The sequence below is a fragment of the Typopeltis vanoorti genome, chromosome 15 (assembly GCF_054136105.1).
Source record: "Typopeltis vanoorti isolate ZY-2024b chromosome 15, IOZ_Tvanoo_1.0, whole genome shotgun sequence".
Taxonomy (NCBI): domain Eukaryota; kingdom Metazoa; phylum Arthropoda; class Arachnida; order Uropygi; family Thelyphonidae; genus Typopeltis; species Typopeltis vanoorti.
The window spans coordinates 73,126,123-73,149,509 of record NC_143563.1 but is presented as its reverse complement, the minus strand read 5'-3'; the positions used below and the strand labels follow the sequence as shown (position 1 = coordinate 73,149,509).

Genomic DNA, 23,387 nt, shown 5'->3' with positions numbered 1-23,387 from the left:
GGCATTTTCAATGATTCTGCCTATTTGCATTGTCTTTGTCTTTTTATTGCTGACCTTCATACCATATCTATTACAACAGCTATTGAATTTAGTCAGAGAATCTTGCAGGCTTGTAGCGGATTTATTTAGAAGTATAACATCATCCGCATAAAGCAAAGAGCTGACATTAACATCTCCAATTTTGATATCAGGTTTAATACCACATTCCTTCATAATGTAATCCATATAGATAATGAATAGCAGAGAGGAGGGGATAATGTACATCCTTGTCTCACACCAGATTTAACATTAAACCATCTTCCTGTACTTCCTTCAATTCTAACTGCTGACTTACAACTCAAATAAAGACTAAGTATTGCTTGATATAATGCCCCATTGACACCATATAACTGCAGCGTATTGAATAGCTTCTCTCTTGGCACCTTGTCATATGCCTTTTCCAAATCGACAAAACTTAAATACAGATCTTTGTTATATTCCCATGCTTTCTCGACTATTTGTCGTAAAGTGAAGATCTGATCCTGACAGCCTCTATTTGGCCTGAATCCAGCTTGTTCTTCACCAAGCTTTTCTTCCACAATTCTTCTCAACCGTTTCTCAAGTATACTTGCATAGATCTTGCCAGGAACACTCAGTAGGGAAATACCTCTGTAATTCTCACATTCAGTTTTATTTCCCTTTTTATATGGGTACTATGAGAGCTCTACTCCAATCATCAGGAATTCGTCCCTCTGTCCAGGCTTTCTGAACTATGCAGTGCAGCCACTGTAAGACTCTTATACCACCATACTTCAGCATTTCTGGTCGAATATCATCTACTGCTGCTGTCTTTCCACATTTCAAACCTTTGATGGCTTTTTCTACTTCAAGTATGGATATGTATTCCTGACTGCATGCCTGGTCAGTGTTTTTTATCACTGTGCTGTCATCACTGCTTGTTTCATTTAGCAGTTTTTCAAAGTAATTACTCCATACTTCAAGGATATCTTTTTCTCCTGTTTTCATTTCACCTTTATCATCTCTAATTCCTTTTACAGCACTCTTTCCTCCATTCCTAAGCTTCTTCAACAACTTCCAGAATATTTTGCCACCTTCTTGATATTTATTTTCTATATTCTTGCCAAAGTCCTCCCATGACTTTTGTTTAGCTAGTTTTACACACTGTTTAGCTTTCTTACATTTGTCTCTGTATTCTGTAAGAGTAAAAGCTGACTTATTTGCCAGGAACTTTTGATATGCTTTCTTCTTTTCCTTCACTGCCTGTTTAACTTCCTGTGTCCACCAGGGAGTTCTGATTTTTTTATCCTTGCACACAACCTCACCACATGCCTCTCTGGCAGAATCAATCAATGTTTCCTTCAGAGTTTGCCACTGAATCTCCAAGGTTTGATTCCTGTTCTCAAACTCTTTCATTTTCTTTTCAATAATATTTCTGTATTTTAGTCTACAGTTCACATCTGAGAGCTGCTCAACTTTTATTCGCTTTAAAACTTTCTTACATGTTATTCTTTTCAATATGAAATTCAATTTTATCCTGCTCAAGACTAAATAGTGATCACTTCCAATTTCAAATCCTCTGTACACTCTGGTGTCCTGCACCAGGGAGAAAACATCACTATCAACAATAACATAGTCAATGAGACTTTTCTTATTCCTAGCCTCTTCTCTCCATGTGAATTTGTGCACATTTTTATGTTGGAACATGGTGTTAGTAATAACCAGTCCATGTCCTGAGCAGAAATCCAACAGATATTTGCCATTATTATTAGCTTTGCTCTTTTCTCCAAATTTTCCCAAAATATTTTTGTATGTCTCACAATCATTTCCTACTCTACTATTTAGATCCCCAACAAGGACCAACTTTTCCTTTTTCATTGTGTCAGTTGCTTTTTCTAAAGCCTCAAAAAATTCCTCCACTTCTACCTTAGTAGAACCTTCTGTGGGACCATAGGCACAAATAAGTCTCATTGTCCAGTTCCCCATTCTCATATTTGCCCACATTACTCTACTTGAGACTGACTGCCATTCAAGAAGATTAGCCTCGTATTTTGTGTTGAATACTATGGCTACTCCTTCTTTTCCTTGATTGTCATTGCCTGAATGTAACATTTTGTATTTATTGCTCAGAAAGATCTCACCAGTTTTGGTCTTTTTTGTTTCAGTCACCCCTATTATGTCGATCTGGTACTTATCTAATTCCTCAGCTAGCTCCATTTCTTTGCCATTCAGGCTTCTTACGTTGATAGTACCGATCTTTAACTCTGGTGATGTTGAGTTGGGGTTTGTTTTCAGATTTGTTCCAGTAGCTGACTTTTCGCTGTTCGCCCTGGTTCCCTGGCGAAAACAACGGGGGCCTTGTTTAACCGGGTGACGCCCCAGCCGGCATGAAATTTTGTCATGTTGTACCATCATTTTTTATTTTGGTTTAACCAATAAGAATACAATTTGGTCGGCTAAATCCCAAATTGCCAGCCCATCCTCATTCGTTCAGTATCAAAGTAGATACCCAACAGGGTGCACCACGAGAAGGTAAGGATTGGACATTAGGTCAGAAGCCTTGGTCGGTTCTCCGCATTCCTTTAAAGGCTATGTGGAGGTCTACTCTCAGTTATACAGCTTTGACCCTTAAGCACCCCTCAACCATAGACTCGCCCCCCAAAAACCTGGCTAAGATACGTAGATGATCTGTTCTGTATTTGGCCACATGGCCCAGACACATTAGACTCCTTCCTCAGTAGTCTACATGAAAGAATCTAGCCTTTCATTCACTGTGTATAGAAAAACCACTTACACAGGCATATATATTCACAAACTTTCCCACCATCATCCCGTTCAACAATATGGCATCATTAAAACTAACCAATAGAGCCTACAATCTTTGAAACCTCTCTTTCAACCAAACCCAACCACATAAACAACACCTTCCTTTCCAGTGGCTACAGTGATTCCAGAATTTAAAAAAATAATCAGTTCTTACCCATTCCTTGGCCATCGCTTCAGAAGGATTTCAGAAATGCCATCGCCATCCTCTCCATCCATGGCACATACGAAAAAATAGCCAGGTCTTTACAAAAAAAACTACAACCTCTACACAGCTTTTAAGCCCCACCAGAAACTTAATATCCTTATCCATTCTACCAAAGATCACCTCCTTCTTCTCTCAGTACCTTGTTCCTGCAAGTTGGCTTACTTCAGACAGACAGGTAGATCAGCGACTATCAGTTTAGAAGAATATAAATCGTACATCTGCAATCACGACTATGGTCAATCTGGCCTTGCAGACCATGGTACCACCACTGCTGAATCTTCTGAAAGAAAACCACAATGCTCCACCATAGTAAATTTAAAAAGGAAAGACTGTTTTTAGAATCTGCAGCGACATCAGAAATCAATGTAATTTAAACAAATGTGGATGCATAAAACTTCCAAAATTTGGGAAACAATAATTGTCAGAGGTCTTGCTTTACATCTTAGATCACCTAAAAAATGCCCATAGAGGGTGCACCATCTAGTAGGAGTTTAGAGTCATCCACGTGTTTCATTTACTATTGTGTTGTCTTTATGTGTGTATGTTACGGGTATTATTTGTAATCCTGAAGATGTCTCAGTGACTGAGACGAAATACTGGAAGCATTAAAATTAGTTTTTAATCCTTTATTAGTGCTGTAAATATTCCACTAAACCTCCAACATGATGTCCTCCCAGCACTTAAGTCTTAGCATGTGAAATGCTATTTTTCCATCTTTTATGAACCATAATTTCAACTTCTCTTTGCCATGATCTCCTCCAGCAGCATGTAAATATAATTGCTTGTTTCAGTAATTTTTTCTTTTATTCTTATTTCAGAAAGTTCAAGAATATCCCAGTTTACTTTTGCCAGTGCTTTACTTCTTTTTCTTCTCCTTTTAAAGTTCTGACATTATAATTACAGATGTTCAATTTCCATATCATGATGTTTTTCACAGATGTACTATCCAGAAAGGACTTCCCATTTCTTAAACTCCATTTGTTTAAGGGGGCATTTTTCAATCATTCTATGCTGACCAAGCATATTGGGATTTAAACTGCTAAGTAAGCCAATACCTTGGAGAGAAAAACAGACTCCCACTGCATGAGGAGAAAAAAATATATAAAATAGAAAAAGATTCATTCCTAGTCCTTGAATACTCTAATAGCATTGGGGGGGGGGAGGATCAAGAAAGTTAAAGGGTAAGGACCAGTCTACAGATAATATAACACATGTATATTGCTTAAAGTAAGGCATGGTCCAGCATCAGATATCTCTGATTTGCCTCACTCGCACTCACTAAAGTAAGCCCTTGAGATAATCTTTTAAATTGCACTCTACTAAATGAATATTAGTTTTACTATTTTTCTTTTTTAATTATTATTTTTATGGCTATTTAGCCTATTTTTCTTTAGGAGTGCCCCTTTTTATAATGTCATTGGCTTTTTACTCAAATTTTAGGGCATTACTGATGTTTTATATAGACAGATATATGAAGAATATATAGGAGGAATAATTTGGACATACCTTTTGTAGTGTTGCTTGCTGTCTTCTTATTCAGCAGTATCCCGGCATGTGGCGATATACATTCATCTGCTGTTAAAGGAAGGAAGTATGATTGAAAGGAAGTGGGGGGGGGTGCAGAGATGTGGGAGAATTATTGGTGAGGCAAAGGGGTATATGAACTTTTTGAAAAACCTAGGTTTTTTTATATTATTAAAGGTGGGCAGAGAATACTTTGGGAAGGGGGGGGTAAAAACAGGATTTTTGGGGGAAGGATATGATGGGATAAGATCAGGGGTGGGAGTAACAGGGTGTGAGCCATTTCAACAGTGCCTTCTTTAGAGCTTGTGGAGGTTATGTCATGTCGGCTTGGTGTATCTGTTTCCTATTGGTCAGAGTCGTGACCTAATTTTTATGTTACTTAGTTTTATTTTTTATTTTTTTCATTTCCATATACATTTATAACTGACACTGAGAGTTTTTAATGTTTTGACAAAATTTTTATAGGTCATGGAACAATCATAATTTGATTATTATCGCTTTGTACAGTTTCATCTTGCATGATCACTTTTACAATCTTGCACTACTGTGTGCAATACGAAGACTGCCTGTACTGAATAACTTGGATAAGTCTTCTGGTTCCGATGACATTTCCTTGGTTGTGCTCAAACATTGTGCTCCAGAGCTAACACATGTTCTTTGCTGTTTCTTCAATCTTCTATATTCAGCTGATACTTATCCCAACACCTGGAAGTAAACAGTCTATTCCAAAAAAAGGGAGATAAAAACCTGATGTCTAGCTACTGACCAATTGCCATCACCTTAATCCTTGACAAAATAATGAAGAAAGTTATGAACAGTCTTCTTCACTATCTAGAGGTCTGTCAATTAATCTGCAACAACTAGTATCTATTATGTGATCTGCAGCTGAACTCCTAGCCTATTACTCACCACTGGACACATGCTATAGAAAGGTTTGGAGATATGTGTGCTGCCACCCTTGATATTTCTAGCCATTTTGAGTGTGTTTGGTATCAAGCCCTGCATAACAAACTGCATTCCTTTGGTCTTCCTGCATCCTTTGTAATTGGATAGCCAGCTTTCTTTCTAGTCATTTACTCCATGTCATGTTGGATGACACTCTGTCTATATGCTTTGCCATCCATGTAGGAGTGCCTGAGGGCTCAGTTCTGTCATCTTTCTTTCTCATATATTATATACATAAACAACATACTCTTAATCACCACTAATCCTATCCACAGCTTGGCCAATGATAGGACACTTCATTTATTCTACTCCTGACAAACCATGTAGTTCTTGGTCATCTCAAGCTTCGAAGTCATCTGCAACCAACATGGAACACTGATCTTCATACCATCCTTCAGTGGGACAAAGATAACCTGGTCACCTTCAATGCCACCAAAATTACCTTTTCTCTCACAAAAGCAATCTCAGCTCACTTTCCCTTACCTGTAGTCAATGTCACTGCAAATATTTCAGATCAACCTTTTTATGTTTAGACCATACGCATATTTTTTAACAAAATTAACATTTTTGTTCATGAAAGATAAAAAAGTAAATCTTAAAGTGAAGATGTGCAACTAATATCACTTTCTTAAGCATCCACAAACACCAAATAAAGCAACTATTAAAAAATGCATAACTTATCCATGCATCTTTGCTGCATTTGTAATTTAGCATAGTAATGCCATTCTTTAATATAAATCAATTTTGTTTTTCAGGTTCATGGAACAATGAGAGCAGTTCTCAAACCATTAGTTAATCAGTTACCATTAGTTGGAGGTGTCAGTGTTTTTTTTATTAATCCACCTGTAAGTACTACTTGCTTTTATGAAAGTGTCACTATATATTATTATATTTCCTTAAATTTATTATAAAAATGCTCATCTATTAATTTAAGAAATTCATTTGGAATGCTGGCTTGCAGTTCTAATGGATGCATGTTACAGTGGAGCTAATGACTAATGTTCTTCTGCAAGATACTTGTATTCCTTATGCCAATCCTTGCATTGAACAGGTGCAGATTTCCTAGCTTGTCTAAAGATAAATCACAAGGGATCTTGAAGCATTTCCAGAGATAATTTGAATATCCAAAAAACTGAAGATAGAGCAGTTTTATATTTATTTTTATGGCCTTGTTGATGAAAGTATTACTAAAACTATTAGAGAAGTAGATTTTTCATGTTCTATTTTTGTTATAATGAAGTGTCTGTGGAGCAAAAAGAGAGAGAGAGAGAGTAAGCCCAATGGATGAGTTCTTATACTACTGGATGACTTAATGATTGTATGATAGTGCATGAATATAACATCTTGTATTTGTCTTCTTTCAAAATCCTGAGATTTGAATGTCTCCATATGGTTGATTGAAGAATAAGGAAGTCTGTAAAAGTGATTCCTTTGTTTTCAGAATTAGTGCTGTGCACCTTTACAAATTCTTCAGGTTCTGTTAATGAACCTTGAAATACTAGATGTTATCCTCTCTTCTAAGCTTCTGCGACATTAGAAGCTTACAATGAATGTAAGGGATGGATGTGCTTCATCCAGTTCTACTGAAGATCAGGATACAAAGTTTTACTGTGAGTTTATTTGATGAATTAACTTCTGCTAAGAGAGTGTTCAAAATGGAGGAATGGAAGAATTGTCATCTTGTGTAAGTTTTTCAAGGAAAAAAAAAAGAGCAGTCTTAAAAAAGGTATTCAATCTTTTGCTCAAGAACTTAATCACTATTTGCCATTATTGCCTAGAGATGATAGACCATTTCTGTGCTGGAAAAACATGCAGGTTACACTCCCTCTGAGTAAACTGAGAATAATGTATTTGAAATATTTAAATACACCATCTTCATCAGTTTAAAGTGAAAAAAAAATGTTTAGTGTTAGTGTATAATTCTTATGAACCTATAAGAAATAGATTGTCTTGAAAATAGGGAAAGAAACTTTTTTGCATTACAACTTAGGGATGTTTAATTTTAATTTCTTTTTGTAAAACTTTTTTGCTCTATACTGTATTAAAAATGTGATAAATTTGAATACAATATGTTAAAAGTTTTTTCACTTGGTTAGACTATAAATTAAAGATGGCATAATATCCCATAATGCAAAGTGCATCCTCTTTCAGGCATGTATAATACTATGCATTATGGGAAGGACCAGTAACTCAGTCATGAAGATACTTCGTACACCAATTTTGCTTACACTTGGATAAAGGATTAAAGCAAGTATATAATTTCTTTACATCTTTAAATTATAGTCTAACCACATTAAAAAACGTTTAACATCTTTCTCTGATCCAGAATATTTTAATAATAAGGTGAGACACCTTTTTTACTACTTGTATATGGGAAATATGACTTCTATATTATTACTTCTGGGTTTTGGCTCCCACTGATTCATGTTTGGCTGCAGATGTGAGAAGTCTGTTGAAGTGGTCCTGTGGATACCCCTTCCTAGAATATGAGTGGCTCTACTAGGTGGTAGGATGGTCCTTCCACTAGGTAGAGCCACTGCTGAGAATTCTGCTCAGTGGTGGGGTGGGTCTGTCAGTGAGTAGAACCACCTTTGAGTAATGAGTTAAATGATCCTTCAGGTTGCTTGCCGATATTAGAGTGATCTGGGGAATTGCCTGAGTTTTTGGAGAATTTAAAGAATATAGTGGGCTTTGCTTGCTTCCTGGGGAGTAGAGGCTCTGCTCACTGGTGGTTTTTGCTTTTCACTAAGTGGCACCACTGCTGAGTTTTCTGTCCTGGAGTGATGAGTTAAGTAGTGATCCTTTAGGGTCACTCAGTGAGGTTAGAGTTATCTTGCAGATCACTCAGAGTTTTGGAGAGTTATCCTTGCACTTTAACATACCTCAATAAAGGTTGAAACCGGTCTGGGTATTGGTCCTTCCCTTAATGCATAGTATTATACACAGCTGGTGTGCTTTGCATTATGGGATACAAAGGCAATTGATGCGAAGTCATTAGCCTCTATTTACGATTAGCCCAATCTTGAAGTACTTCATATGCAAACTTTGTATGTTAACACTTGGATAAAGGATTAAACCAAGAATATAATTTCTATGCATCTTCAGTATCAACGTATTCTCAATATCAATCAACATAATTGCAGTAACAGCATCAAACTCAAAAAATATTTCCTTTAATCCTTTTTAGTATATTTAAGCCATTTGATGGGTCTGTGAGCAGAAAACATCTAGCTTAAATTTAATAAGAAATGAATGATTTCATAAAACTGATTAATTAGCTAAAGAGCAGATTACCTATTGATTAATCAGCACATCTCCCTGTCTGCAATGCTAGGTGATAATATCTGAGAAAAGTAATCCAGTTTTGGGTCTGATTGTCCCTATTAATGCACCCTTCACATTGTTGCAGTAACCTCAGTGTTGTCTTCACCAACTTTGCTGCATCTCCTCTGAACTTAATTCTACAACCGTCATCCCCAGATTCCATATTTCTTCTGCTCCTCCAACAGAATATACAGTCTTCCATCTGTAGATACCATAGCTTAAAATCTTACACTTAGCCATGTTAAACTGGTATTCATGGTAAATACTCTATACAGTTTATGTATAGAAGATGGACTACATCCCGTTCATCCACCTAATTTAAATCTTCTTAAACAGTTGCTACATATAACTGTTCTTGATAATCCTCTCTAGCTTTATATAATCTGCAAGCAACTGAATATCTTACTGAAATCCATTGAAATCACTATCCATAAAATATGAACAGTAATTGTTGCAGTCAGTCCAGCAGAACTTGACCTCTTCCTTAGCAGTGCTTCTTACTTCTCTATACAGTTCTGATATTCAAGTCCATTAATTACAACTTAAATATAGACTTGTCATGTAGCAACCTGCCAAATCTCTGAAAAAAAAATTCACAAAATTCACTATATATACTTGAGATATAATAAAATCAGATAAACATATACTAATTTAACTGGCCATCCTTGAAAATATCCTAATGTGCAGTTCAACCCCCCCCCTCCCTCCAAGGAAGAGTGAAAATGTAAGATAATGTACTTGTAGAATAATGCACTAGTTATTTAGAAAATAACTAATGTGTGTGTGTGTAGGTTAGACATCTGTTGAAAGATAAGTATACATCAGGTGAAAATGTTATAATATGAACTTAGATATTTGCAGAGAATAGGCAAATAACAGATATATGAAAGAAAACATGTGGAATTCTTCATCTATGATATTGCATGTTAGACTATACACAAAAACACTGCAGAACCTATAGCACATCAGTACTGAACGTGGGTAAGAGATAAAGAAAAGAGAATGAACTTATTAATCTTCTTGAGTAATTGGAAAATATAATTCATAGGGTATATTGGATGAGAGAAGTAGAAATTTGGTTTGGTGGGATTGAAGTTGGACTGCGAATAGAGTTTTGAGTAGCTGTTGTTCCTCTTTTTTCCTTTTTTGGGCATTTAATGGGTAGGTGATGCACTATTAATATACAACCCTCCCTATCGAGTTAACTTAGCCTTCCCATGGTGTCGTCTGCTTACAGAAGGAGCTCTGACAAAACCAGTGAGTATTTCCACTATAAAGGGATATCTTCCTAGTTGGAGGAAATGCCACCTAGACAACTACATGGTAGATGATTTGCCGGTGAAATGCCACCACCCAGCTTATTGGAGGCCTGAAGTGGCATATGCCATGTTTGGTCTTCAGAGAAAGGATTCCAATTTATGCATTTATGCTTCCTCCCCCCCAGCTGCCAGTTAGTGCACTGGCCTGAACGTCTCAGTAATAAGTCAGGAGACTTCCTGATCAACTAGTACATAATCCTGCTGCCACATACTCTGCCAGGTCACGCCTGGATAGCTGAGGGAGCTGAGTGGTATGCAGGAGGCATGGTTTGTCGAGGCCATGTTATGTCAGTGAAACTGGTCACTCTCTGTATGGATGTCACGTCCAAGAGTATATCCTCTCACTGCATGTTCCCACTCTATCCTTCCATCTGACCATGAACACACTAATGATGAACCTTATAACAATGGCAGTGACACTGCAACAAAAAGGAATCTCTCTCTCTTTCTCAACTAATTCCAATAAAAAAAAAAATACATACTTCAACCAATCACTACATACAAACCATGCCAAACTCTCCTCATTAAAAACTCGCTTTCACATCCACTTCACTGACATTTATGGCATTAACACCAACATAAATGACATTCACCATCACTTGCAGTCATCCAGGCCAGACCTCTTACTGTTAACATAAATCCAAATAGCATCTACATCTACTACTGTCCACCTCCAAATTACATGTTTCATAATTCTTTTCACCACAAGGTGGTGCCTGTGCTTTTGTGAGATCAGGCATTGCATGCCAAGGAGTGGCTAATTTAGAATCCCCTGCTTTCACCTCCTCTGGCTTAAGGTTTCCTTGCTCCATGTAGTAATATTCATCTGCTGCATTTACTGTTCTCCCAACTCTAACTGCTTGGACCTCTCTTCCTGGATGACCTTGAGTCCATAATTCCAACTGGCTTTCTCCTTTTCCAACACCAACCAAGTTGGACGAGAAGTGGAAAGCTTTGCCTTAAACAAAGACCTAACACAAAGTGTTCATCTACCTATGTGAATTCCTGATAACCCTCTTCACTCACCCAATACCCTGAATCTCTTTTTAACCATTTATCCCTCCAAATATATTGTTGAGGTAAACTTACGGAATGCCCTTCCTGAAGCCACTCCCAATCTCATATCCTTTGGCACTTCAAAGGTGCTAAATGGGATGATCTTTGGAACTTCTACTCCTTTCCATGGTCTGAATATTGCTTCAGTTCATCTGACCCTAACATCTGCTCTGAACAAGTCACAGAAATTAAATTATCCTTTCTGGTATGAAGGCATTCAAATTCAAAATTTCAAAAGAAAGGTAAGAGCAGTCAAAAAAACAAACAAAAAGTCACAGAAAAAAGTTCTTGATGCGAGCCACTGCAGATGGTTCACATCAAGAACTCCACTTTTCATACCTTGCCTATACCAAAGCATGCAACAAATGCAAAACAGTCATCAGGAGATCTAAATCTGACTTCATAAAGGCCAACAGCAGAAAACTTGCCTCCTGTCCAAATGGAAGCTATGGTTTCTGGTCCATTGCTAAGGCTGTTGGGTGGCACTTGCATTTCCACCTCTCTCTCATCCAGATAGCACCACTGTTAATTGACCCAAAGATAAAGCTGACTTCCTAGCATTACTCTTTTCTTCAAACTCTTGCATTGGTGACCAAAGGAAATTGCCTCTCACTATACTCGAATTCTAATACCATGTGAATCCTGTAGTTTTTTGACAAAAAACATCAGAAAATTACTAAATAATTTGGACATTAAAAAGTCTCCTAGTCCTGATGGCATCTCTCCATTTGTTTTCAAACATTGTGCTCCAGGGCTAACACCTGTCCTGTATCATCTCTTCAGTCTATTATACATAGCTACTACTTATCTCAATGTGTAGAAGCAATCACATATCCAGTTTTTTCCAAAAAATGGAGATAGATTTTGACAGTTTACTGTCAAACTACTGACAAATTCTGGAAAGACTTATTGGGATTATATTGATCAAGTGCATATAATAAACAACTAAGTTATACCAACTAGTTTCACCAACTAAGTCTGTTGGCATCTTCAGGGTACATAACTGATGTAAGGCACTAAAAGGTAAAAAACTGTTACAAACTATAATCAACCGATTCCAATTATATTAAACAAAGAACAGAGCGCGTACAATACATTCATAGAGCGTGGATGATATCACTTGTTGTTATTTAGGAACGTTCTATAGTTGGCACTATAATTCAGTTCTGGTGAGTTGAAGGATCTGATAAGGGTCTTCCAGATCATGGGCAAGATTAGTCCTTGGTTCCTGTTAAGGTTTTGTATACAGCGGGCAACTGTTGTGGTTTTTTACTTTTTAGTGTGCCTTACATCAGTTATGAACCCTGAAGATGCCAACAGGCTTAGTTGGTGAAACTAGTTGGTATAACTTAGTTGTTTATTATATGCACTTGATCAATATAATCCCAATAAAAGTCTTTCCAGAGCTTTTTGGTCAAGAAAATTAGTAGTTTTTTTAACTACTGACAAATTGTCATCACCTCAGTCCTATCTAAAATAATGGAGAAAGTCATCAGTAGCTAACTTCTCCACTACATAGAAGGCAACCACCAGTATGGATTCTGCAATTCAAGATCCATAGCTGACCTCAGCGTACATTACCTGCCACTGGACATGTGCAATGGAAAGGTTTTGAGAAACTTGTCATTTCCAGAGCTTTTGATGATGTCTGGAATTAGGCCTGCTAAACAAACCACCACCATCCTTTGGTCTACCTACTGCCCTTTGTAATTGGATTGCCAGCTTCCTCTCTCACTGTGTGTTGTAGTTGATGGCTCACCCTCTTTGGACTTCACCACCAAATGCAGGAGTATCTCAGGGCTCTGTCCTATCACCTGCCTTCTTTCTCATTTACATAAATGACCTACTCTCAATCACTGCTTATCTTATCCACAGTTTCTGATATGCCTGTATTAACAGGCATATCAGAGCAGCAGCAGCTGCTCTGTTTCTGATCAAATACAGGGTGTTCGGGATAAATTTGACAGTTTCGTAAGGAAAAAGAAAATCTTCTTTGTATCTATTAAATTTAATCAATTGACAAAAAAACATTACAGGCAGAGTTAATTACAATACTATCAACAAGATTTACTCAAAATAACCACCATTAGCATCGATCACAGCTTCAATTCTGCTTCGGAACCTCGAACAAGCTGATGCTACAGTCTCCCTGGGAAGGGCCGCAAAAACTGTTTTAATTTTATCCATTAACTGGGCTTTTGTATTACTGGAAGTGCGATTGGTGTCTTTTTCAACTGCGCCCCATACAAAATAATCCATGGGGTTAAGGTCTGGGGAGTTTGGAGGCCAAACATTTGGACTGGTGAAGTCGTAGAAATTTTCAGACAACCATTTTTGACTTTTCCCAGAGGTGTGGCAAGGGGCCGAATCCTGCTGCCATACATACGGCCTACCATTGCCTACCCTTGTTATCCAGGGCTTGACTACAGTTAGCAACTCCACGAACAAAGCCCGAATTCCAATGCCAGGGTTCTTCAACACCTGTTCCTGCAGATTTGCGAGGAATTCTGCTGTACGAACGCAATCAGATCGTCTGCTAGGGATCTTTCTTCTTGCTACATCCTCGTAGTCACCATTGCAAGTCTCTAGTTCATGCCTGATTGTTTTTACTGTATTCAGGGAGCATTGGGCAACAGTCGTAATATCCTTATTTTGATGGCGGGCACGAATCATCATGATACAAGTTATTCTCTTCCATGATTCAGGTGGGTTCCAGCTATCCATCCTTTCTGACATCTTGTATATGAATGAAGAAGGGTCCAAACTTTTAAATGAAGAGAAGTGTGTGTTAATACATGTAACTTACGGAAAAATATAATTAATTATAAATATGTCAAATTTATCCCGAACACCCTGTATATCAAAAAAGAGCAGCAGCAGCTTCCCAGCATCCCTTTACTGTGCAATTGCAAACACACTGAATCTTCTTTTCTTCTTCCTCTTTTATTCCATTTACCTCTGTCATTTGGAACAGCCTATGAAAATAGGTATTTCCAAACACCTACAACCTGCAGCTCTTTAAAATATGTTAATAAACTTCTGACTCCTCTCCCTACACCCCCAGACAATGCACTGATGTGCATATAGATCCTTCAACCTCTTATATATGGGATCAATATATATAAAAAAAAAAGTTTAGATAAACCCATCTGAATGATGGATGCCATTTTCAAGTAGCATTATATAACTTTAGAAATGGCAGAAGTAGAACGTGCATGAGAAAATAATTCATCTAATTTGTGAATTTGCTTGTTGTTGGCCAAATTGATATATACATATTCTCCAACATACTGTGGGTTTGAATCCTGCCATGGACATGATCGTGAATGTTTAAGTGGGAGATGAATTTCATCGTCTGAGGAGAGACCACACCATGCCACTCATTAGACTGAAGTGGCTTGATAAAGTTTTCCATGTTTGGCTTCTAGAGCAGAGTTTCTGCATTGTGTGTGTCAATCCACTATACACTCAGCAAAACTGGGATATATCTGAAATCATATACAGTCATACACCGACTTACGCGAATCTGGAGTTACACGGTTTCTTATATGTACGTATTCCCATCCCACTTCACACCTCACCACTAGTCATATCTTTCCGGCACCGGCCGCATTCACGAGTGTCGCACATGCTGTGAACAAGTACTGCTGTGTTTCGTGCGGTCTCCATTCATACACGATTTTTATGGTCTACAAACCTTGCGATTGTTTAATGTTATGCTCTTGATAAAAATTTTATCACATAAAAAATAATGTCGTCCAAAAGAAGCAAGTCCGATTCTTCTACAGCTAGCAAGAAAAGAAAAACATTGACTTTGGAAACAAAACTCAACATTATTAAGGATTTTGAAGGCGGAATGAAAATTTGTGAGCTAGCAAAGAAGTTAGATCTACAGGAATCCACAGTAAGAACAATCATAAAAGAAAGGTTTACAGATTTTGGAGGACATAGATTCTAACGAGGAAAGAATTGTAGCCACAAGGCAAGGAATAAAAAAATCATTAGCTTGCTATGAAGAAATTTTGCGTGACAAGAAAAAGACATTATGCCGTCAGACGAATCTATTAGATTTTATGAAACCATCAACATCGAAATAACTTTCTTTTTTTTATGTACGAAAAAACTACAATTATGATTATATTTCTTAAAAAAAATAGGTGTTTTTTAAACTTTTGGTCCCAATTAACTAATATTTTGTATGTTTGTATATATAAAATACATGCAAAATTATACCCCGAGTTACGCGAATTCGACTTATGCGATTTTTGTTGGTCCCACCTACCGCGTAACTTCGAGATATGACTGTATTAATGCTATGATGAACGTGAAAGAAAAATCTTGATCAACAGAAATTGCACTCATTCCTATTCATCTTAATGTCAACCTCAGCCGCAGCTTTCCGATTGATTTCTCTACTATTCAGCTATGGTGTCCACGAGACCACATCCTTGTGCAAAAGAACAACAGTGCAGCTGGTCCAAAAAGTCATTTAAATTATTTCATTTAAAAAATTCATTTAAATTATCAATGACTGCTCAAATATGAGCAGTCCACTGATCATTCAAAACTTTGGTAGATGTACTTAGTGTTTTTTTATGCGTCTCTGTTTTTTCACTTTTGCGTAATGCACCGAATGAAATCTAGAAAGATGGAACTGGTAATGCCTTTAGAAATAAATTAGTTATTTTGTATTTTATTATTTGGATATATAGTCTTATAAATTATTTTTTTAAATATTTTTTAAAATATATAAAACCCTTACCCTACTCAGGGTAATGTACTGTAGATTTACAACCTTTCTCTGATTGGGAGTCTCAATTTTTTGTAATATATGGGCGATTCATATGTTGGGGTCATTTAAGGCTAAATAATTGGTAAGAAACCTCTATATAGCCTTTTAAGGAATGTGGAGAATCCATATGTGGTACTCAGTAGGTATATACCTGAATACTGCATAAATGAGGATGTGCTTCAGTTAGAGATTTAGCTAGCCAAATTGTATTCTGTGTTGGTTAAAAAAAAAAAAGAAAAAAGACAATGATGGTACAGCAACATGAAATGTCATGCTGGCTGGCATATTGCTCAATTAAACAAGCCTTACATATACACACACATATACACATCTCCAGAGTTTTTTTTTTTTTTTTTTTTTTCTTTCAGTGAACAAACTATGAAAAGTCAGCTGTTGAAACAAATTCAAACTTGAGTTATGCACTATTAACATATAACAAATATCAACAGCAAAGTGGAACTGGCAGAAGAATTTGAAGTACTACATTGATGTAATTAGTGTTACTGAAACAAAGATAAAAACATGAAGACTCTTCTAAATAATTCCAAAATGTTTTTGTTTGCGAAATAATGATCATGGAAAGGAAATAGTACTTAACTCTGAACACAAGGATAATCATCTGGAATAGCATGCAATTTAAAGTAGTGATGTGGGTAAACCATCATGGAGACAATGCAACTTTTGCTGGATTTCTTTTGAGGACATGAGCTAGTCATTAATAATATGAATTTTAGTATGAATATTGACTATGTTCTTGTAATAGTGATATTTTCATACTTGGTTTTTTGAGCAAGATTAAAATGAATTGCTTATTGAAAAGAAAAATGTGTACAAAAGTTTTAAAAAAGAATTAGTTGAGCAGCTTTCAGAGGTGAACTCAAATATGCAAATATTATTCCAGAAAAAAGGAAAAATTTAAAACAAGAATCAAACCTTGGAGACTTATTGGCAGTCTGAAGAAAATGTTTTTCATTAATTTATCCAGAGAGATATGAAGTTTTCTGCAAGTATAAAGCATATTGAAAGTATCTGGAAAGTAAGTCAGCATGTGCTGTGAGAAAATAGAGAGAAAATTTAAGAAAGTGAAAGCAGTGTGTAGAAGTAGGTAAACAAAAGTCATCAGAAGACTTTGGTAAGAATATAGAAGATAAATATCAGGAGGGTTGCGAAATGTTCTGGGGTGGAGGCTCTTGAAAAAGTTTAGAAATGGAGGAAAAAGTACTGTAAAAGGAATCAAAGATGATAAAGGTGACATGAAAAGTGAAGATAAAGATGGAGCGACAGAAGAGTGGTAGAAAATGTTAAAGATGAATGCAATCAGGAGTACATATATCAGTACTTAAGATTGAAAAGCCATCAGAAACCTAAAATATAGAAAGGCAGCTGTTTGACCAGAAATGCTCAAATATGGAGTTATTTATTAGTTTTACAGTGGCTTTCTTTGATACTGATGGGAAGATGAGGTGGAATTTAAAATTTGTTTAAAATCAACCTTTAGGTCTGTGGCAGTTATCAGGGTAGTGCTTATTCTGTAAGAATATAAGCTGTTTCCAAGAACAGTATTTGCAATTTGAAGTGAGATTTGCTTTCTTGAAAGTAACTCACTTCTGCAGAACCTTGATAATTCCAACAGAACTAGTTTTACACAAGAGTAGATTGTGCAATTTTAAACAAATTTTGCACTGCATTGTTTTTCTTGTCAGTGTTAATTACAGACTATGCACATCTCTCAAGAGCCTAGATAATACTAGTTTAAGCAAGCAAAAAAAAATTTTTTTTTTTTCATTCCTGTTCCACATTTTTCCAGAAAACTTCCAACGATCGTAACAACTGCAGAAGCTTCTGTGACAGAAATAAAGATAGGTCCCTTCATCTGTTTGCAGCTTTCTTTATATAGTCTTTCTACATGGAAAACCTACTCTTGTGTAAGACTATTTTTTTTCCATTGACTCTGAGGTTTGTAGACAATAGCATATTCCACATGTTTTAGGCTGTTCAAGTTATGGTAAGTGATATATGGTATTTCTTAAATTTCTTGGGATGATTAGGCACAGATTACCTGTAATATGATATGATAAATCACAGATGCAAGTGATCTAAGCTCTAGGGAATCCCATTGGATTCTCAAGATATTTAGAACTCTGGACATTAAATTGCAACTTCCTACATTGGAATTCTTGTTATCAGATTCTTTGCACCTGTGGCTTATATTTGCCCAGTCTGGAAGACTTGCAGCTGTTCATTGCAAGGAAGATGCTGTAGAGTATATCACCTCCACATATAATAAGATTTTCTGGAAAAAGAAGTCCTACAGAAGAGCAGATTACTTCAAGAAATGTTGTGTAGTATATGATTTAAATCTATCCTACTATTCTTTGACACCGCTCATAATTTGTTTTTAATAAATTCATTTAGGACATAGGACATTCATTATAATTACACTTATATCACTAGTCATAATTTGTGTGTGTGTTGCGCGTGCACGTGCGCACACACACACAGCACTAGTGTTAAACTTTGATAAATTGAGATTTTCCTAAGAATTCTAATTTTATCATCGTTTAACAAGAAAAACCTATAGGGAACATGCTTGCTTTTAGGTATGTGCTGTATGCAACTGGTAAAATATAGATTACATTATTATAAAGAAAAAAGATTGTGAATATTTCAAGGAAGGAATACTTACTTGATTGTATAATGCCAGTGATACGTTATAAATTAATAATATTTTGTTAGAATTAATAATACAATGTTTTGTAGCATGACTTGCATTAAGCTGCTGCAAACAAAGGTTCAAAGTGCGCGGGCATGCTGACGTGGGCACGCGACTGCCCCCAGGCAGTCACGTGCAGAGACAAGTGGTTAGAATAAAGAAACTATACGAAACGAGACCCACATGGGAGAAATTATACATGTTGGGTGAGTTACAGTGATTGCTGATAGGGGAGATGATATAAAAGGGTTAGGACCCCTCCCCCCCCAGAGGGCTTTTTTTTCTCTTCTCTCTTGGCTGGTAGTCTAGCGTATTCTGGTGGGTAGACGGTTGCACGGAGGAGCGTCTCTGTCCAGGAGTGCTCGGAAGAAAGATCAGCAAAGAGTTCTGTTAGGAATCCCGAGGGCGGTAATAGGATATGCCAGCTTACAAGCTGGAAGGATCACGCGCTCCTAATCTTATGATGAAAGAACACATCTCCGTTCGACTGACGGGCAATCCATGGAAAGGGCTCAGCATCTAGGCAACAGGCCTCACGGAAGCAGAATCGCCTTACGCCATCGTTATATCTGGAGTGGCTAGTTATGCTGGGATCGTGTGGACTTGTCTTTGACCGAAGAAATCAATGCCATAGCACCGACTAAATGAATCAGAAGGGAGATCGATCAGAGAACGGCAGGCAGAAGTTGAAGGGACAAGTATGAAGAACCAGTGTGTACGGTAAAGTTTAAAATTCTTTGTCTATATAATGTGTATAAGAAAATTTAGATGTTATAAAAATGAGATTAAGGGAAATTGAGGATTGAGGACTTTCATATAATTAAGACAGGACTGTAGCACCTTAATATTAGAACGCATAGTAAGGTAACTCCTATATGGTTAAACTAATGTGTATGTTTTTGAAATGAAGTAAAGATTAATGTGAATATTGCAGTCAAGTTTTGTCAATTTGTGAAATAACATATTGATGTTGCTTCTTGATGTCCTAACTTAATAAGGATACCTATAATTTTCTCTGATTAACATTGAAGGTTTGGATTGAGTCTCTTTGTATTGTAAATTGTATTAATGTCTCAAATAAACCTTTGCTATCTTTAATCCGAGTGTCTGAGTATTAGAATCCGATGCACCACTTGCAAAAAATATACGAATCTAAGCGGAAGAAAATAGATTATGTTATAGGTCACGATTGCAAATCAGTAGTCATTATGGTACACCTTTGAGATCACTTCTTGATTAAGACATGTTTAACTTAATCTAATAGCTTAGATGGCACAGCAAAAAAATATAAATATTCCTAATGCTTTAAGAGAAGTGAGATTTCAAAGACTTTGCCACGCTGGTTTTGGCTCGACCGTGAGGCATTTCCTTTGTGTTTTAGAGGTACCACATGACTCCTTAGGAAGGACCCAGCATATAGTACATATATTAATAGAATTTAAGAAAGGGGGACACAACACTAGTGTTGTTACAGCATATAGATTTTGCAACCTTCAGTATGTAGGTTTGATATCCAAAAAAAAAATAATAATAATAAATAAATAAAATAATCGCCATGTTCTTCTACCACTCATCATTTCATATCTGCATTATTAATCTTTGTCTATGTTTACGATACAATATCATCTTCAAATTGTACTCCAGATACCCATGACACTTTGATTACTGTAAATATTTATTTTTACACAGTTAATCCCTAATAATTATTCTTGTATACTATGATAGTATTACATACATTAAGAATACATTAGTAACCAATTTCAGATGTGACTTTTTTTTTCTTCTAAGACACTACTATACACCTAGTTCTTAGTTTTCCCTGTAGATAATTTTTTTCTGTCATCATACATGTTTTCTTCTCCAATTCTACTGGAGCAGTAGAAATAGTCCTTAATTAGTCTTGCTCATATATTCTTGAATGCTCACAATGTCAAGTTCTTTTCTGATATCTTCTTTTCTTTCATATTTTCACTTCACTTTTCTAATTTTTCTTAGAACTTGATATCTGTTTTCTTTTTCAGCTGTTTTATTTTTAATCCAAGATACAAGATTAATTGCAGTCATTTGTGGAGCCAGACCTCTGTGCATTGTACTATAGCCACTCTAAATGTCTATTCCTTCTTGAAGAACATCTACTCCATCTGTTTGTCGACATTACAGATTTCTGATAGCTCTCCTATTTGAAACACTGAAATTTACTTAATAACTTTCTTTCTGAATAATTTTTACCACTGTTCTTCTGGTGGGTTTCTCATTGAATAATTTTTAGAAGTAATTATTGCAGACATTTAGAATTTCCTTGTCTTTCATTTTTACTATCTTTATCATATCTGATTTCTTTTGTGGTACTCTTTCCTCCATTTCTAAGATTTTTCATTTATAATATTTATTTCTATGTTTATTCCAGAATCTTCTTAACTTTGTTCAGCTACTTTTACACATAATTTAGATTTTCTGCATTCCTCTCTGTACTCTCTATAAGGGCATGTGCTGACTTACTGGTAACTTCCCATGTGATGTCTTTTTTTCCAGGATTGCCTCTTCTTGAGACTTTGCACTAAGAGCATTTTTCTACCTTCAGTCCTTAAAGATAGGAAATGAAAACAAACCATTTTCCTCTCTGTCTGAATTAAAATTTTTATTTTCATATTTTCCTGCTGGGTATATAAGGGTTAATTTTTGTTTTCATTGTTTCACTTTCTCTCCAATGCTATATGTATATTTAAGCTGTTCAGTTGACACCTGAATGCTGCTCAGCTTAGATTTTTTAAAAGCAGTATATATTTGACTTTTAAATGTAAATTGACTCGTTTTTTATCCTATCAAACTGAAATGGAGATCACTTCCTGTTTCAAATCTTCAATGTACTCTTGTATCCTAAATCAGTCTGAAGATATCAGCAATAACGCATTCATTGAGTCTTATTTCTTGTATGATCTGTCCATGTGAATCTATTCACATATTTATGTTAGGATGTGGTGTTGGTAATGAATAGTTTGTCCTGAACAGAAATCCAGTGAGTACTCATCACTATTGTTAACTTTGCCTTTTCATTCAATTTTTATTTTCTACTGTTATTTAGGTCTTTAACGAGAATGAGCCTTTGCTTTTTTTTTTTTTTTTTGTTTTAGTCAATTGCCCTATCTTATGTTTCAGAATCCCGTCTACTTTACTATTGGTACCTTCAGACAATTCACATATTTCAGTTTCCCATTTTTACATTTACCTACTTATTCATGAAGTTTGTTTATTATTGAATAATATATAGCTATTTCTTCCTTTCTCTGATCACTGTTGCATGAATGTTTCCATCTTATAGTTATCATTCCAAAATATATCTGTTTAAGATGAACATATTTGGTTAATATATAAGTATATTTTCTTGAACTTAGGTTTAATTCTTTGTTTATGGTTATAGCAAACACTAGACATACAGAAAACTGATTTCTGTTCACAAGGAACTTTCTTTCATGGGAAGAACTGCTATATAGTATCGTGGTGGCCTCCTCTTCTGATTTCTCTTTTGGAATTAGATTTGAGATAATGCTCAAATGGTCATTTTAAAACTTTGAAACTTACTGAAATGAACTTTTTTTTTTTTGCATGATATTCCTCCACAACTTAGCAGATCTTGATACTGTCTGGCATCATGGAATACTTGTGAAGATACTCTTTTGAGAAAAAGTTATCAAACTTCTCACATGTATTTTGTTAGATTAACACTGGCCAACACAATTTTTGCTGACTTTTATATGAGACTTGTTTTTTACTAATTTGGGTACGCTGATTTCAAATATCAAACCCATTTTTCTCTATCACGTCAGTATTTTCCTCTATGGCATTTTCTTTTTGCTAATTTGTAAGTTTTTGATAGTTTTAAGGAGGCAGTACTATTTAGAGGATCAAAAAAATCAATTTTTTAATATTATTTTCTGAAAGTATGTACTTTTAAAAATCTGTTCCTAACTTTTTATCAAGAAATTCGAAAAATTTCCGAAGATATAGCCTATTATTCAAAGCGGTGCGCAGATCAGAATCGGAGCGCTCGCCGCTCTCGCTTGTTAGTAAACGTCCTTTATAAATTGGCACGGCTATTTCATTGGAATGAGCAACTGGCCGAATTGCTGAGTCGAGATTTGGATACACAATTTTTTTCTTATTCTTATTATAACCAGAAGTCTGAACTATGATGCATATAGCATTCATTTGTTTTAGGCAGTTGTCATCGCCTACTTTTCATCACCTAAATGTATTAGGTCGTTTATCGGTCTCTCTCGCATCCAAAGCGCCAGTACGTGCCGTTGCAGGTTCTTATGCATTTATTCGTTTACTAACAAGCGAGAACGGTGAGCACTCCAATTCTGATCTGCGTACCGCTTTGGATAATAGGCTATATCTTCGGGAATTTTTCGAATTTCTTGATAAAAAGTTAGGAACAGATTTTTATAAGTACATACTTTCAGAAAATAATATTAAAAAATCGATTTTTTTGATCCTCTAAATAGTACTGCCTCCTTAAAACTATCAAAAACTTATGAATTATCAAAAGGAAAAACCTGACGTGATAGAGAAAAATGGGTTTGATATTTGAAATCAGCGCACCCAAATTAGTAAAAAACAAGTGTCAGATCATAATCAGCAGAAATAAAAATTTTTTTTGTTGGCCAGTGTAATTAATGTTTTTTC

General features: G+C 35.9%; 1 protein-coding gene across 1 annotated transcript in view; it reads left to right on the top strand.

Annotated features, from left to right (window-relative positions):
• Positions 1-23,387, top strand: part of LOC150098881 (extended synaptotagmin-2-like) — a 253,180-nt gene that overhangs the window by 70,392 nt on the left and 159,401 nt on the right. Inside the window, exon 6 of the mRNA XM_090404585.1 lies at positions 6,253-6,342. Within this exon, the coding sequence (XP_090260711.1) occupies positions 6,253-6,342 (90 nt within the window). The remainder of the gene's footprint in view (positions 1-6,252; positions 6,343-23,387) is intronic.